The sequence below is a fragment of the Balaenoptera ricei genome, chromosome 8, assembly GCF_028023285.1.
Source record: "Balaenoptera ricei isolate mBalRic1 chromosome 8, mBalRic1.hap2, whole genome shotgun sequence".
In the NCBI taxonomy this organism is placed as follows: domain Eukaryota; kingdom Metazoa; phylum Chordata; class Mammalia; order Artiodactyla; family Balaenopteridae; genus Balaenoptera; species Balaenoptera ricei.
Window position 1 is genome coordinate 29,586,154 of NC_082646.1, and position 17,590 is coordinate 29,603,743.

The 17,590-nt window shown below is 35.6% G+C and overlaps 1 protein-coding gene across 1 annotated transcript in view; it reads right to left on the minus strand.

Moving 5' to 3' along the window:
- Window positions 1-17,590, minus strand: part of CWF19L2 (CWF19 like cell cycle control factor 2) — a 187,524-nt gene that overhangs the window by 103,095 nt on the left and 66,839 nt on the right. The window contains exon 8 of the mRNA XM_059929351.1: window positions 15,754-16,409. Coding sequence (XP_059785334.1) covers window positions 15,754-16,409 — 656 coding nt within the window. The remainder of the gene's footprint in view (window positions 1-15,753; window positions 16,410-17,590) is intronic.

Below are 17,590 nucleotides of genomic sequence, written 5' to 3' on the forward strand. Positions count from 1 at the left end.
TGAAAAGGATTAATGTAAGATTAGACTGCAAAAGAAAAAATCAGTTAACTTGAAGCATTAGAAACTATGCAAAATGAAACACACAGAGAAAAAGAATTTTAAAAACAGAAAAGAACAACCAAGAGCTATGGGACAACCTTAAATACCCTACTATTCATGCCATTGGAGTCCCTGAAAGAAATGGGAGACAGAAGAAGCAAAGGCGAAAATTTACCAAATATGTTGAAAACTAAAAAACTTTCATATCCAAGAAGCTCACAGAATCCCAAGTACAAGAACAAGACAAACAAAAATATGACCTGAAAAAAAACCACAGCAAGGCACATCATAATCAAATTGCTCAAAACTAGTGATAAAGAGAACATTTCAGAGCAGCCATAGGAGGAAAAAAAAAGACAGTAATGCACATAGAAACAAAGGAAAGTATGACAGCAGATTTCTCACCAGAAAAAATGTAAGCAAGAAGAGAGTAGCAATATCTTTAAAGTACTTTAAAATGCCAACCTAGAATTCTATATCAAGTGAAAATATCTTTTAAAAAAAAGTGAAATGAAGAGTTTTTCAGACATAAAAAGCTGAAAGAATATTAAAGAAAAGCCTTCAGGCAGAAGAAAAATTATACCAGACTGAAATATGGATAAACCCAAAGGAAGGAAGAGCAACAGAAATGATGACTACAAGGGTAAATATTTAATACTTGCTTCTTATTACTTAAATCTCTTTAAGATAACTATTTAAACAAAAATAACAACAGTGGTTTATAACCGGTATAAGTAAACTGTATGACAACACTAACAAAAAGGACAGGATGGGGAGAAATGTAAATAAACTATTGTAAAGTTCTTATACAGGAGTGGCATAATATCACTTGAAGGTAGATAAATTAAAGATGTATGCTGTCAAAGCTAAAGAAATCATTAAAATAACGAAAAGCATACAACTAAAGAAATGAAATGGAATCATAAAAATACTCAATCCAAACGAAGTCAGATAAAGAAGAAAAAGAGAATAGGACTTCCCTGGTGGTCCAGTGGTTAAGACTCCACGCTCCCAATGAAGGGGGTCAGGGATCAATCCCTAGTCAGGGAATTAGTTCCTGCATGCTGCAACTAAAAGCCCACATGCCACAACTAAAAGATCCTGCACGCCACAACTGAAGATCCCACGTGAGGCAACGAAGACCCAGCACAAAGGAAGGAAGGAAGGGAAGGAAGGGAAGGAGAGACGGAGGAAGGAAGGAAGGAAGGAAATATTTTTTAAAAAGAAGAAGGGGGGCTTCCCTGGTGGCGCAGTGGTTGACAGTCTGCCTGCCGGTGCGGGGGACACGGGTTCGAGCCCTGGTATGGGAAGATCCCACATGCCGTGGAGCAACTAGGCCCGTGAGCCACAATTACTGAGCCTGCGCATCTGGAGCCTGTGCTCCACAACAAGAGAGGCCGCGATAGTGAGAGGCCCGTGCACTGCGATGAAGAGTGGCCCCCGCTTGCCGCAACTAGAGAAAGCCCTCGCGCAGAAACGAGGACCCAACACAGCCATAAATAAATGAACAAATAAAATTTTTAAAAAATTTTTTAAAAAAGAATAAAAAACAGATAAGACAAAGAGAAACCAAACAGGAAAATTACAGATTTGAACCTAATTATATCACAATATACATAAATGGTCTAAACACCTGAATTTAAAAGGCAGAAATCATCAGATGGATATAAAAGCAAAACTCAACTACAAGAAATGCACTATAAAGACATAAATGTTAAATATAACATGATGGAAGAAGATATAACATGTTTTAACACTAGTCAAAAGAAAGCTGAAGAGGTTTACTAAATATCAAATTAGATTACAGAGCAAAAAATATTGCCAGGGACCAAGAAAGTCATTTCATATGAAAAAGAAGTCAATCCATCAAGAGTACAGAAGAATCTGTAAATATTTATGCACCTAATAACAGAGCAACAAAATACATAAAGCAAAAACTGACAGAATTCCAGAGAAGTAGACAAATCTACAATTATAGTTGCTGATTTCAAGAACCCACTCTCAATACTTGATAGAATAAGTAAAGACAAAATCAGCAAGGATATGGAAGACCTGAATAACACTAGCAACTAATATGACCTAATCAACATTCACAGAATACTCCACCCAACAACAGAATACACATTCTTTCCAAGTGCATATAAAACATTTACCAAATAGACGATATCCTGAGCCATAAAACAAGTTTCAGTAAATATAAAGGGATTCAAGCCATACAAAGTAAGTTCTCTGACCACAGTGAAATTAAATTAGAAATTACCAAAGACATCTGCAAAAATCCTGAACTATTTGGAAACTAACTAAAACTAATTTAGCACACATGTAAATAACCCATGTGTCAAGAACAGAAACAAAGAGAAATTTAAAAGTATTTTCAACTGAATAAAAATATAAACACAACATATCAGAATTTGTGGGATGCTGCTAAAGCATTACTTACAAGGAAATTTATAACACTAAATACTTATATTAGAAAAGAAGATCTCAAATCAATGATATCAGCTTACAACTGAAGAAAGCAGAAAAAGAACAAATTAAATCCAAAGTAAGCAGAATATAAGAAGTAATAAAAATCAAAGTGGAAATAAATAAAAAACAGAAACAGTAAAGAAATTCAATGAAACTAAAAACTGGTTAAGACAATCAGTAAAATTGATAAACTTCTAGCCTGAATGATCAGGAAAAAAAAAGATACAAATTACCAATAAAGAAATGATAGAAGCAAAACGAACACACATTCTAAGCACTTTACGAAAAGCTATCTGGAAGGCAAATAAGCACCTGAAGAGATGTTCAACATCAACAGTCATTAGGGGAACACAAAACCATGAGATACTGCTACACATCCTCTAGAACAGTGAAAATTAAAAAGATTGACTATTCCAAGTTCCTGCAAGAAGGTAGAGGAACTGGAAGTCTAACACTGCTGGTGGTAGTGTAAAATGATACAACCACTTGGTAAAACACTTTGGCAGTTTCTTAAAATTTAAATATATACTTATCATATGATCTAGCCATTCTTGTCCTAGGTATTTACTCAAGAGAAAAGAAAGTGTACGTTCATACTAAGACTTGTACATGAATGTTCAAAGAAGCTTTATTTATAGCAGCCAAAAACTAAAAACATTCTAAATGTCCACCAGCAGGTGAATGGAAAAACAAATTGTGGTACAATATATCTGCTAATGGCATGCTATCCATCAACAAAAAGGAACAAACTATTGTTATATGCAACAACATGGATGAAATTCAAAATAATCATGCAGAATGAAAGAAGCCAGCCAGAGCAAAAAAAAAAGTGTATAAGGTATGAGGTATGATCCCATTTATATAAAACTCTAGAAAATACAAACCAGTCTATAATTAAAAAAAAAAAAAAGATGAGTAGCTGTCTAGGGGGGTTGCTAGGGTGTGTGGAGAGGCAGGAGGGATGATTATGAAAGGGCACCAGGAAACTTTTGGGGGTGATGGTTTTATTAGAATATACACATTTCAAAAACTTATCAAATTGTACACTTTACATACATATGCAATTTGTACATATGCAGTTTTATGTAGATTATACTTCAATAAATTATTTTTAAAAACCCTCAAAGGGAGTGATAAAAAAATTTAAAGCAGAAAAAAATCAGTCATAATCACAAATATCTATGATATTACTAGTTTTCTTCCATGTCTAGATTTTATCATACTCTACTGAAATTAACCTGAGTTTTCAACATATATTCTGAGCAAGTAATAGCAAAACACACAAAGAGCTCAAAATCAAAACTTTAACCATATGTGGAAATTATATTTAAATACTGAATTCCTTTTGGGCAAAAAAAAAGAAATCTGTTAGAGGGTTTTTTTTTTTTTTAAAGACATTAATCTCTGTAGGAAATCCAAAAAAAACCCATTTCTACTCATATTGGTGAAAGGAAAGGCAATACTATGGTGCTTAGACTAAGAAATGTAAAATATTTCAGGTAAAGCACCATTAGAAAAAACATATTTTTATTCCCTGTCAAGTTCCTTCAGTCTACATTTTTAAAACCAATGCAGTGGGGACCCTGCACTCGTGTAAGCAGGAGAATGTTACTCGTTTTTACATGCTTTAATAAAAGATATTGCTTGTATCATTAGTTGTACGTTTTTTGTATGGAAAATATTTTTCAGTAACTTTTTTCAAATTAAATTCTGAGGTATACATCATTTTTCTTGTATTGTAAATGTAATTTATTTGAATTTCAGGCAACCCAATAATATTTCTACAAAAATGTCAATAAACATGAGATGAATACCAGAAGGAATTTGTCAAAGTCATATGATTTAAGTTCCAAGGAATATCTCTGATACAAAAACAACCTCTCTTGTTACTTCATTCTTTGTCACACAAGACCAGATAATTTTTTTCAAATTTGAATGAGTAAAAGAAACAGTCTATTTCTCTCACTTTCAGTTTCTAAGGATGACTTAAAGGAAACATGTGCACATGGAATAATTTTAGGGTGATTTTATTCCAAAGGTTCATTAATATATTTTTGTAAAAATAAAATAAAAATTTTTTTCTTAATAAATTTTTTCTTAATAATTTTTTTATTTTTTACTATAAAAAATTAATAAATCTATTTTTAAAAATTAAAAAAAAAATTTTTTCTGAATACATTTATTCTTAATAATTTTTTTCTTATTTTTTATTATAATAGCTTTATTTTATTTTATTTTATCCTCTTTCTTTCTTTCTTTCTTTCTATTTTTTTCTCCCTTTTATTCTGAGCCGTGTGGATGAAAGGCTCTTGGTGCTCCAGCCAGGCATCAGGGCTGTGCCTCTGAGGTGGGAGAGCCAACTTCAAGTCACTGGTCCACAAGAGACCTCCCAGCTCCACGTAATACCAAACGGTGAAAATCTCTCAGAGATCTCCATCTCAACATCAAGACCCAGCTTCACTCAATGACCAGCAAACTACAGGGCTGGACACCCTATGCCAAACAACTAGCAAGACAGGAACACAGCCCCATCCATTAGCAGAGAGGCTGCCTAAAATCATAATAAGGCCACAGACACCCCAAAACACACCACCAGACGTGGACGTGCCCACCAGAAAAACAAGATCCAACCTCATCCACCAGAACACAGGCACTAGTCCCCTCCACCAGGAAGCCTACACAACCCACTGAACCAACCTTAGCCACTGGGGACAGATACCAAAAACAACGGGAACTACGAACCTGCAGCCTGTGAAAAGGAGACCCCAAACACAGTAAGATAAGCAAAATGAGAAGACAACAGAACACACAGCAGGTGAAGGAGCAGGGTCAAAACACACCAGACCTAACAAATGAAGAGGAAATAGGCAGTCTACCTGAAAAAGAATTCAGAATAATGATAGTAAAGATGATCCAAAATCTTGGAAAAAGAACAGACAAAATGCAAGAAACATTTAACAAGGATGTAGAAGAACTAAAGAGGAACCAATCAACGATGAAAAACACAATAAATGAAATTAAAAATACTCTAGACGGGATCAATAGCAGAATAACTGAGGCAGAAGAACGGATAAGTGACCTGGAAGACAGAATGGTGGAATTCACTGCTGCGGAACAGAATAAAGAAAAAAGAATGAAAAAAACTGAGGACAGTCTCAGAGACCTCTGGGACAACATTAAGCGCACCAACATTCAAATTATAGGGGTGCCAGAAGAAGAAAAGAAAAAGAAAGGGACTGAGAAAATATTTGAAGAGATTATAGTTAAAAATTTCCTAATATGGGAAAGGAAATAATTAATCAAGTCCTGGAAGCACAGAGAGTCCCATACAGGATAAATCCAAGGAGAAACACGCCAAGACACATATTAATAAAACTATCAAAAATTAAATATAAAGAAAACATATTAAAAGCAGCAAGGGAAAAACAATAAATAATACACAAAGGAATCCCCATAAGGTTAACAGCTGATCTTTCAGCAGAAACTCTGCAAGCCAACAGGGAGTGGCAGGATAAACTTAAAGTGATGAAGGAGAAAAACCTACAACCAAGGTTACTCTACCCAGCAAGGATCTCATTCAGATTTGACGGAGAAATTAAAACCTTTACAGACAAGCAAAAGCTGAGACAGTTCAGCACCATCAAACCAGCTTTACAACAAAGGCTAAAGGAACTTCTCTAGGCAAGAGACACAAGAGAAGGAAAACACCTACAATAACAAACACAAAATATTTAACAAAAAGGGAATAGGAATATACATATCGATAATTACCTTAAATATAAATGGATTAAATGCTCCCACCAAAAGACACAGATTGGCTGAATGGATACAAAAGCAAGACTCATACATATGCTGTCTACAAGAGACCCACTTCAGACCCAGAGACACATACAGACTGAAAGTGAGGGGATGGAAAAAGATATTCCATGCAAATGGAAATCAAAAGAAAGCTGGAGTAGCAATTCTCATATCAGACAAAATAGACTTTAAAATACAGACTATTACAAGAGACAAAGAAGGACACTATATAATGATCAAGGGATCGATCCAAGAGGAAGGTATAACAATTGTAAATATTTATGCACCCAACATAGGAGCACCTCAATACATAAGGCAAATACTAACAGCCATAAAAGGGGAAATCGACAGTAACACAATCATAGTAGGGGACTTTAACACCCCACTTTCACCAATGGACAGATCATTCAAAATGAAAATAAATAAGGAAACACAAGCTTTAAATGATACATTAAACAAGATGGACTTAATTGATATTTATAGGACATTCCACCCAAAAACAACAGAATACACATTTTTCTCAAGTGCTCATGGAACATTCTCCAGGATAGATCATATCTTGGGTCACAAATCAAGCCTTGGTAAATTTAAGAAAGTTGAAATCATATCAAGTATCTTTTCTGACCACAATGCTATGAGACTAGATATCAATTACAGGAAAAGATCTGTAAAAAATACTACCAACACATGGAGGCTACACAATACACTACTTAATAACGAAGTGATCACTGAAGAAATCAAAGGGGAAATCAAAAAATACCTAGAAACAAATGACAATGGAGACACGACGACCCAAAACCTATGGGATGCAGCAAAAGCAGTGCTAAGAGGGAAGTTTATAGCAATACAAGCCTACCTCAAGAAACAGGAAACATCTCGAATAAACAACCTAACCTTGCACCTAAAGCAATTAGAGAAAGAAGAGCAAAAAAACCCTAAAGCTAGCAGAAGGAAAGAAATCATAAAGATCACATCAGAAATAAATGAAAAAGAAATGAAGGAAACAATAGCAAAAATCAATGAAACTAAAAGCTAGTTCTTCGAGAAGTTAAACAAAATTGATAAACCATTAGCCAGACTCATCAAGAGAAAAAGGAAGAAGACTCAAATCAATAGAATTAGAAATGAAAAAGGAGAAGTAACCACTGACACTGCAGAAATACAAACGATCATGAGAGATTACTACAAGCAACTCTATGCCAATAAAATGGACAACCTGGGAGAAATGGACAGATTCTTAGAAATGCACAACCTACCGAGACTGAACCAGGAAGAAATAGAAAATATGAACAGACCAATCACAAGCACTGCAATTGAAACTGTGATTTAAAATCTTCCAACAAACAAAAGCCCAGGACCAGATAGCTTCACAGGCGCATTCTATCAAACATTTAGAGAAGAGCTAACACCTATCCTTCTCAAACTCTTCCAAAATATTGCAGAGGGAGGAACACTCCCCAACTCATTCTTCGAGGCCACCATCACCCTGATACCAAAACCAGACAAAGATGTCACAAAGAAAGAAAACTACAGGCCAATATCACTGATGAACATAGATGCAAAAATCCTCAACAAAATAGTAGCAAACAGAATCCAAAAGCATATTAAAAGGATTATACACCATGATCAAGTGGGGTTTATTCCAGGAATGCAAGGATTCTTCAATATATGCAAATCAATCAACGTGATACCTCATATTAACAAATTGAAGGAGAAAAACCATATGATCATCTCAATAGATGCAGAGAAAGCTTTCAACAAAATTCAACACCCATTTATGATAAAAGCCCTACAGAAAGTAGACATAGAGGGAACTTTCCTCAACATAATAAAGGCCATATATGACAAACCCACAGCCAACATTGTCCTCAATGGTGAAAAACTGAAACCATTTCCACTAAGATCAGGAACAAGACAAGGTTGCCCACTCTCACCACTATTATTCAACATAGTTTTGGAAGTGTTAGCCACAGCAATCAGAGAAGACAAAGAAATAAAAGGAATCCAAATTGGAAAAGAAGAAGTAAAGCTGTCACTGTTTGCAGATGACATGATACTATATATAGAGAATCCTAAAACTGCCACCAGAAAAGTACTAGAGCTAATCAATGAATTTGGTAAAGTAGCAGGATACAAAATTAATGCACAGAAATCTCTTGCATTCCTATATACTAATAATGAAAAATCTGAAAGTGAAATTAAGAAAACACTCCTGTTTACCATTGCAACAAAAAGAATAAAATATCTAGGAATAAACCTACCTAAGGAGACAAAAGACCTGTATGCAGAAAATTATAGGACACTGATGAAAGAAATTAAAGATGATACAAATAGATGGAGAGATGTACCATGTTCTTGGATTGGAAGAATCAACATTGTGAAAATGACTCTACTACCCAAAGCAATCTACAGATTCAATGCAATCCCTATCAAACTACCACTGGCATTTTTCACAGAACTAGAACAAAAAATTTCACAATTTGTATGGAGACACAAAAGACCCCGAATAGCCAAAGCAATCTTGAGAACGAAAAATGGAGCTGGAGGAATCAGGCTCTCTGACTTCAGACTATATTACAAAGCTACAGTAATCAAGACAGCTTGGTACTGGCACAAAAACAGAAATATAGATCAATGGAACAGGATAGAAAGCCCAGAGATAAACCCACACACATATGGTCACCTTATCTTTGATAAAGGAGGCAAGCATATACAGTGGAGAAAAGACAGCCTCTTCAATAAGTGGTGCTGGGAAAATTGGACAGGTACATGTAAAAGTATGAAATTAGAACACTCCCTGACACCATACACAAAAGTAAACTCAAAATGGATTAAAGACCTAAGTGTAAAGCCAGACACTATCAAACTCTTAGAGGAAAACATAGGCAGAACACTCTATGACATACATCACAGCAAGATCCTTTTTGACACAGCTCCTAGAGAAATGGAAATAAAAACACAAATAAACAAATGGGACCTAATGAAACTTAAAAGCTTTTGCACAGCAAAGGAAACTATAAACAAGACGAAAAGATAACCCTCAGAATGGGAGAAAATATTTGCAAATGAAGCAACTGACAAAGGATTAATCTCCAAGATTTACAAGCAGCTCATGCAGCTCAATAACAAAAAAACAAACAACCCAATCCAAAAATGGGCAGAAGACCTAAATAGACATTTCTCCAAAGAAGATATACAGATGGCCAACAGACACATGAAAGAATGCTCAACATCCTTAATCATTAGAGAAATGCAAATCAAAACTACAGTGAGGTATCATCTCACACCCGTCAGAATGGCCATCATCAAAAAATCTAGAAACAATAAATGCTGGAGAGGGTGAGGAGAAAAGGGAACCCTCTTGCACTGTTGGTGGGAATGTAAATTGATACAGCCACTATGGAGAACTGTATGGAGGTTCCTTAAAAAACTAAAAAGAGAACTACCATACGACCCAGCAATCCCACTACTGGGCATATACCCTGAGAAAACCATAATTCAAAAAGAGTCATGTACCAAAATGTTCATTGCAGCTCTATTTACAATAGCCAGGACATGGAAGCAACCTAAGTGTCCATCATCGGATGAATGGATAAAGAAGATGTGGCACATATATACAATGGAATATTACTCAGCCATAAAAAGAAATGAAATGGAGGTATTTGTAATGAGGTGGATGAAGTTAGAGTTTGTCATACAGAGTGAAGTAAGTCAGAAAGAGAAAAACAAATACAGTATGCTAACACATATATATGGAATCTAAGGAAAAAAAAAAAAAAAAGGTCATGAAGAACCTAGTGGCAAGATGGGAATAAAGACACAGACCTACTGAAGAATGGACTTGAGGATAGGAGGAGGGGGAGGGGCGAGATGTGACAGGGTGAGAGAGTGTCATGGACATATATACACTACCAAATGTAAAATAGATAGCTAGTTTGAAGCAGCCACATAGCACAGGGAGATCAGCTCGGTGCTTTGTGACTGCCTGGGGGTGTGGGATGGGGAGGGTGGGAGGGAGGGAGATGCGGGAGGGAGGAGATATGGGAACGTGTGTATATGTGTAGCTGATTCACTTTGTTATAAAGCAGAAACTAACACACCATTGTGAAGCAACTATACTTCAATAAAGATGTTTAAAAAAAAAAAAGATGGTATGCTGACGTCCAACCAAAGCTCACAAGTTTCAAGAAGATAACTGTAATCTCAAGAGACCTTTAAAGAGGCAATTTTCATGGTCATGAAATTTATACTCCACACATCTTTTTTTGTTTTGTTTTGACCGGGCTTGGGGGGGGGTGTATTTTCTAATAGGAATTGTTTATTAGTATATGGAACGTAGATCAGGATAAATGAGATGATACAGAAGAATTGTGAACATCTCTGATATTTTCAGTATTAATAGATACGTCAACACACTTAATATTGATAGAACAGTAATAGGTATCAAATAAAGACATGAAAATTAAAGTTCTTGGGCATCAATGACTGAAGAACACATTATTGTTAATACCATAGCAAAGACACTGCTCTGCAACAAACAGCACAGACTCTTCCATTTATAATGGAAGACTCTAAGCATTTATAATGACGAGCAGATGCTCTGAAAGAAACATCACCATGACATCTGCAATTATCCTATAAAAATAAAAATGTACAAGCTCTTCTCATTTTCCTGGATTACTGCTATATTTCAAAAGCCCTCTTCACAATTATTTTCTAAAAAGCAAATCCAATTTTCCCACTAAAACAGACTCTCTTTACAACACACACGCAACACAGACACACACACACAACACAAACTCTGGCTGAAAACTTTTGAGGAAAAAATAATTTAAAAAGCTCCAGCTCAATGACATTTCAGAAACCTTGAGTATATTGCAATTATTCTTTGCCTGCTGACAGTATTCAAAGATCTTGTCCCTTTAATTCTTCTTTTCTTACCACTTGTTCTCAAACTTTCTTCCCTAAGGATCTCATTACTAAACTCAAACCCTTCAGAACCTGGTATCCTTCTCTTGTCCTCCTAGGCTATCATAGCAAACTCTGCCAAGGTTTTTAACCTTTTTAACCTTATATAATATTTTATATTATATAAAATGAGTTAGTTCCTGGTATCAACTTAGATAAAATCTAAATTAAGGACATCACATTAGTTTTTGTTCATATTACATACTCTCCTAGGTTTCAAACTCTTGAATATATATAGCTAATATATTTTCCAATAAAGCAAAATTATATACAAACACATTTTGTTTCTAAGAATAAAAAGCTTAAAATTCTTAATCACATGGGCCACTATTAGAGGATGTCTTCCAGCTACTTAAGGGCCTAAAAAGCACAAAGGAAAAGAATGATAAATCAGATCACAATAAGAATGAATGAAAAAATAGATGAAAAAAGAAAAGTAAAAACACACAAAGAGGAAATCTAAAGATGATGAAAAATTATATATATCACATGACAACTATAGAAGTGCTCACAAAAAAAAAAAAAAAAACCTCAAGAACTAGGTAAAATATATGACTGGTTAATAAAATAAAACTAAAACTAACAACATTTATAAAAATATGCCAAACTTCACCCATACTTACATAAATGCAAACCAAAGAAAGCTTCTGTTCCTCAACTATATATCTATGGCAAAGATTAAAAACCTCAATAATACTATCAGCAAGGAAAAGTCATTCTCATACATGACTGGTAAGAGTGTAAATTGGTTAGTAAAACAAAATATATAAATATAATTCCACTCCTTGGAATTTATTTTATAGCTATATTTAAGTAGCATGCAAAAATACACATACAAAACTATTCACTGCAGTATTATTTAGAGCAACAAACTAGAAATTACCTTAAAGTCCATCAATAGGAAACTGATGAGAAATACTAGCTTATCTCTAAGCTTTACAACATAATATCAGAGACTTCAAAATGAAAAAAAGCACATACATATGGGCTAGTGTGAAAAGGTCTTTAAGATAATACTGATTGGAAAAAATAAGATTCAGAATAGTACAGTTATCTGTTGGTATATTCCAGGACCCAATGCAGATACCAAAATCTACAGATGTTCAAGTCCCTTATATAAAATGGCAGTCAGCCCTTCAGTATCCATGGGATCCCCATCCTTAGATTCAACCAACCAGGAATTGAAAATACTTAGAAAAAAACTTTAAAAAAGTTCCAAAAAACAAAACTTAAATTTGCCGAGAGTTGGCAACTATTTACATAGCATTTACACTGTATATACAACTATTTACATTGTACTGGGTATTATAAGTAATCTATAGATGATTTAAAGTATATGAGAGAGGCGACTTCCCTGGCGGTCCAGTGGTTAGGACCTCGCCTTCCAATGCAGGGGGTTTGGGTTCAATCCCTGGTCAGGGAGCTAAGATCCCACAGGCCTCGCAGCCAAAAAACCAAAAATATAAAACAGAAGCGGGGCTTCCCTGGTGGCGCAGTGGTTAAGAATCCGCCTGCCAATGCAGGAGACACGGGTTTGAGCCCTGGTCTGGGAAGATCCCACACGCCATGGAGCAACTAAGCCTATGTGCCACAACTACTGAGCCTGCGCTCTAGAGCCCGCGAGCCACAACTGCTGAGCCCATGTGCCACAACCACTGAAGCCCGCGCGCCTAAAGCCCATGCTCCGTAACAAGAGAAGCCACCACAACGAGAAGCCCGCGCACCACAACGAAGAGTAGACCCCGCTTGCCGCAACTAGAGAAAGCCCGTGCGCAGCAACGAAGACCCAACACAGCCAAAAATAAATAAATAAATTTATTAAAAAAAAAAAAAAAAAAAAACAGAAGCAATATTGTAACAAATTCAATAAAGACTTTAAAAATGGTCCAAATCAAAAAAATAGAAAGAAAGAAAGAAGGGAGGGAGGGAGGGAGGGAGGAAAGAAGGAAAGGAAGGAAAGAAGGAAAGAAGGAAGGAAGTAAGGAAGGAAGGAAGGAAGGAAGAATGAATATGGGAGAATGTGCGTAGGTTACATATAAAAATACTACTACACCTTTTTATATAACGTACTTGAGCATCCCCAGATTTGGGTATCTGCTGGGGTCCTGGAACCAATCCCCTGGTGGATACCCAGAGATGATTATAATTATGTTATCTCTTGTAAAAAGGTCACAGACTCAAGAAATGGCCAAGTGCTATGTACAGTTGCCAAATAAAACACATGACACCCAGTTAAATTTGAATTTCAGGTAAAAAATAATTTTTTTTTTTTTTAGTTTAAGTATGTCCAAACATTTTTATTTGCTAAATCTGGCAACCCCAGTTACATCGCACTGTGCAAGTCACCATCTCAGTCTCTGCATCTGGAAAATGCCCAGGTCAGTCTATAATTTCTTCTAGTTCTAAAATCAGTTCTATGATTTTTTTTCTAGTTCTAAAATTCATTGGTTCTAAAGCTCCCTAAAATTCTGGCATTTTATAAAGAATTCAACGTATACCCAGGATAATGTTCAGACAAATTAACAGCTTCTAACAATCCTTCACTGAATCTTTCCATTCCCTGAAAACAGGCATTCTTCAAGGTCCCACTCTTGGTTTCTCACTTTATACCACTCTACATGCTCAGGAATTCTTTTTTGTTTTACATATATGTGGAATATTCCTAGACTGTCCTTTCCCTCTCCAGCCAATCATGGAATTCATGGAAAGCCTCAAAACATCTCTAACATCAAAATTAACACAGCTAACAAAGAATACTGTCTTCAGACCAAAACATAAAGCTTTTAATGAGTTCCTGTATTACAGTATATCTATCAGAAGTTTACAACATATAAACATGAAGCAATTATAGAACCAGAAGGAATACTAACAATGTAAGCTTGCTTACATATTCTGCTTAGCTGCAGTCACAGAAGTAAACACCTACAGATCACCCAAATGTTAAGCCAACCCTAATGATATCAGGAAATAAGAGCCTCATCCCACTAGCAACTGGTGACTGGAAATAGTCTACCTTCCACAGTACCTGGAGTGAAGCCTGGACAATTATATATGTATACAGCCTTAGACATTCTCTAATCCCTACCATGTTTATCCAGTCAATACAACTGGATTTCTCCTTTCGTTTCCTGGGAACAAAGCCCTGACGTGAACCAGAGCCCATGTGACTGGGCCTCCCATCATTCAGTCCAGATTTTCCCAGCTTCCCTGTCTCCCTCCTACTGAAAGCTACACACTGTGCTCTATAATCCACAGCTTCAGATGGAGTCACTAACAAAAGTGATTTACCAGACTCATGACCCCAAAACACAATGCTTATACCTACTACTGCCACCAATGAATTCTATTATTTCCTAAAACCTCTTCCTTCAGTGTCCCATTCATTTGGTGGTATTTTAAAACGTATTTTAATGATCATTCAAGTATAAGTTAGTTATTATCCTTTGGATACTCATTTTCTATTTATGGCTATTTCAAATAGTGCCAGCCCTATGGATAAATCAAGTTTTCCTAGGTTTGATCCCATTCAACCTGGGTTTCCTGATCGACTGACTCAGCCCTATATATAAGTGCTACAGGTACAAGAATAATAAAACCAATAAGTGCTGCCTATTTTTCTAATCATTATGGGTACAACCACTATCCTATCTATATTTTGCTTTCAGAAGTCTAACATTAGGGGACTTCCCTGGTGGTCCAGTGGGTAAGACTCTGTGCTCCCACTGCAGGGGGTCTGGGTGCGATCCCTGGTCAGGGAACTAGATCCTGCATGCATGCCGCAACTAAGGAGCCCTTATGCCGCAACTAAAGATCCCGCATGTCACAACTAAGACCCAGCGCAGCCTAAATAATTTTTTTTTTAAAAGATGTGTGTATTACAAAAAAAAAAAACTCTAACATTAGCTTTAAAACCTGTCAACTATCAAAGTGGATTTCTTTATCTGCAAAACCACCACCAAAATTCATGCTTCCCTCTGCAGGATCTTTCACATAGCTTTTTCACTTTATATTTGGGCTATGGCAGCATATTTTCCTTCAGTCTCCCAGACCTCCAGTAGGCATGCAATATTTACAATTATGATTATACTTTAAAATGCAGCAATTTCCTTTGGAAGTAATATGGCAGTACTAACAAAATCTACCAAAATATTTCTTGTAGCATATCCATTTAAAAGAATTACTAAACTCATTTAGTTTTTTAGATTGCAAAAAAGCAATAAATTTTGAGGAAATATATAGCTACTGAATTCATCTTCCAGCTCTTTTTGTTAAATATGTTGTGAAATGAAATACAATCCACAAAATGGAACTACTGAATTGTTAAAAGTGCATATCCTATCTCTTCCATCGAATTTAAGAAATAGAAAATCATAACTCATATCTAATTAGTAACTGATGCTCTAAAAATACAGTTCAGTTCCCTGAATCCTCTGGACCTTAATATTCATTTATCAGTTTAAAAAACAAATGAAAAAATACCCAGCAAGCGAAGACTTTGTATCCTGTAGGTGTTCTTTTTTCAGAGAGTTCTCTCTCAAGCTTTCACCCTGTGATTTTTCTCTCACGTCTTCTGAAACTTGTCCACGGTCAACACTGTGACTGGTTTCTAATGGTTTTCGATTTGAATGTTTCCTGTCTCCTTCTCTCCCATCAGATCGACTCCACCATGATAAACTTTCTTCACTGTTCTCTGTGGATTTTCGAAAACCACAATGTACAGAACCCTGAGAGACCAGTGCTGAAGATGAACTAGATGGTTCAAAATTTCTGTTCTTGCTATGAAATGACAGTTCATCAGGGGGTCTTAAGAATTTAGGTCTCAAATTTATATGAGAAGAAAACTCTTGATTTTGTTTTGGACTGGATTCTTTTCTACATGCTTCTAAAGACCCAGATCTACTATCTTTTTCATCACCACTAAACTTATCTTTATTGATATTCTTTGCAATATCTGTTGTATTATATCTTTCTCTTGAACTTTTATTATATTTTACTAAGTCTGATTTTCTACTTTCCTGACTACTTTGTGCTCTATTTGAGTATGCTGGTTTCCTCCACCGTTCTCGTCTACAGTCTTCTTTCATAAACGCAGTTTTCTCAGCTTCTTTTAATTTCAACTGGAAGATTTCCATTGACTAGAAAGAAGGAAAAATTAAGATATTTAAAATTAAAAATGGCTCAATGACTTGTACCCCACATGCCACTGTGTCACGATACATTGTCATGTAGCACAACGAAAGAAAAACTCAACAAAGGGTAATAAAAGACGCATACAATCATCCTACTTGACATGGCCTGAAATATGTCCCCCCCAAATTTATATGTTGAACCCCTAACCCCTAGTACCACCAAATATGACCACATTTGTAGACAGGATCTTTAAAGAGGTGATTAAGTTAAAATGAGGTCATTGGGTTAGGCCCTAATCCAGTGTGACTGATGTCCTTGTAAGAAGAAGAAATTTGGACACACAAAGAGACATGAGGAATGTGCACACACAGATAAAAGATCATGTGAGGACAGAGCAAGAAGGCAGTCATTTATGAATCAAGAAGAGAAGCCTCAGAAGAAACCAAACCCTCTAACATCTTGATCTTGGACTTCCATTCTCCTGAGCTGTAAGAAAATAAATTTCTGTTGTTTAAGCCACCCAGCCTGTGGAGCTGTGTTATGGCAGCCCTAGCAAGGAAACACACTACCATAAAATGAATACTTAAAAAAAAATATGAATAACCAATGAAAAATTACCAAATAATGAAAAAATCCTGGGAGCTCAAAAGGAGCCCTTTGACCAAATGACCAGCACTAAAACAAAATGTAATTCAGAAAACAATAAAAACGTAATTTTTTAAAAATTAATTCCTACGGTCAGTGAGAGTCAAGATGTTACTACAATGCTAAAACAAAATAGATTCTCATAAAAAAAGAGCAGTTCAAGAATAATAAAGACTTATAATTAAACTATGTTCAAAAATATGCATGTAGTGAGTAGAAGAATAGAAAGTGTTGAATCCAAATTTGTGAATTCAACACTAGCCTGAGAATTCGCTATACTTAGGAAAAAATGGTAAATTGATGTAAGTTATAGAGAAAAGACACATGGACAATTAATTCTACAGAATCTAATATGCATATACTAGTACTTGCAAAAAGAAAAAGGAAACATAATAGGAGCATTAACAAAAAAAAGAGAGAGAAAATTTCCTCATCTAAGTTTCTAGATCCAAAGGGCTCACCGAACAGCCTTAGGGGAGGGGAGAAAGTGAAGCATACAAAGACTTATACATAAAAGATCCTAATTCCTGAGTCTCAAAAT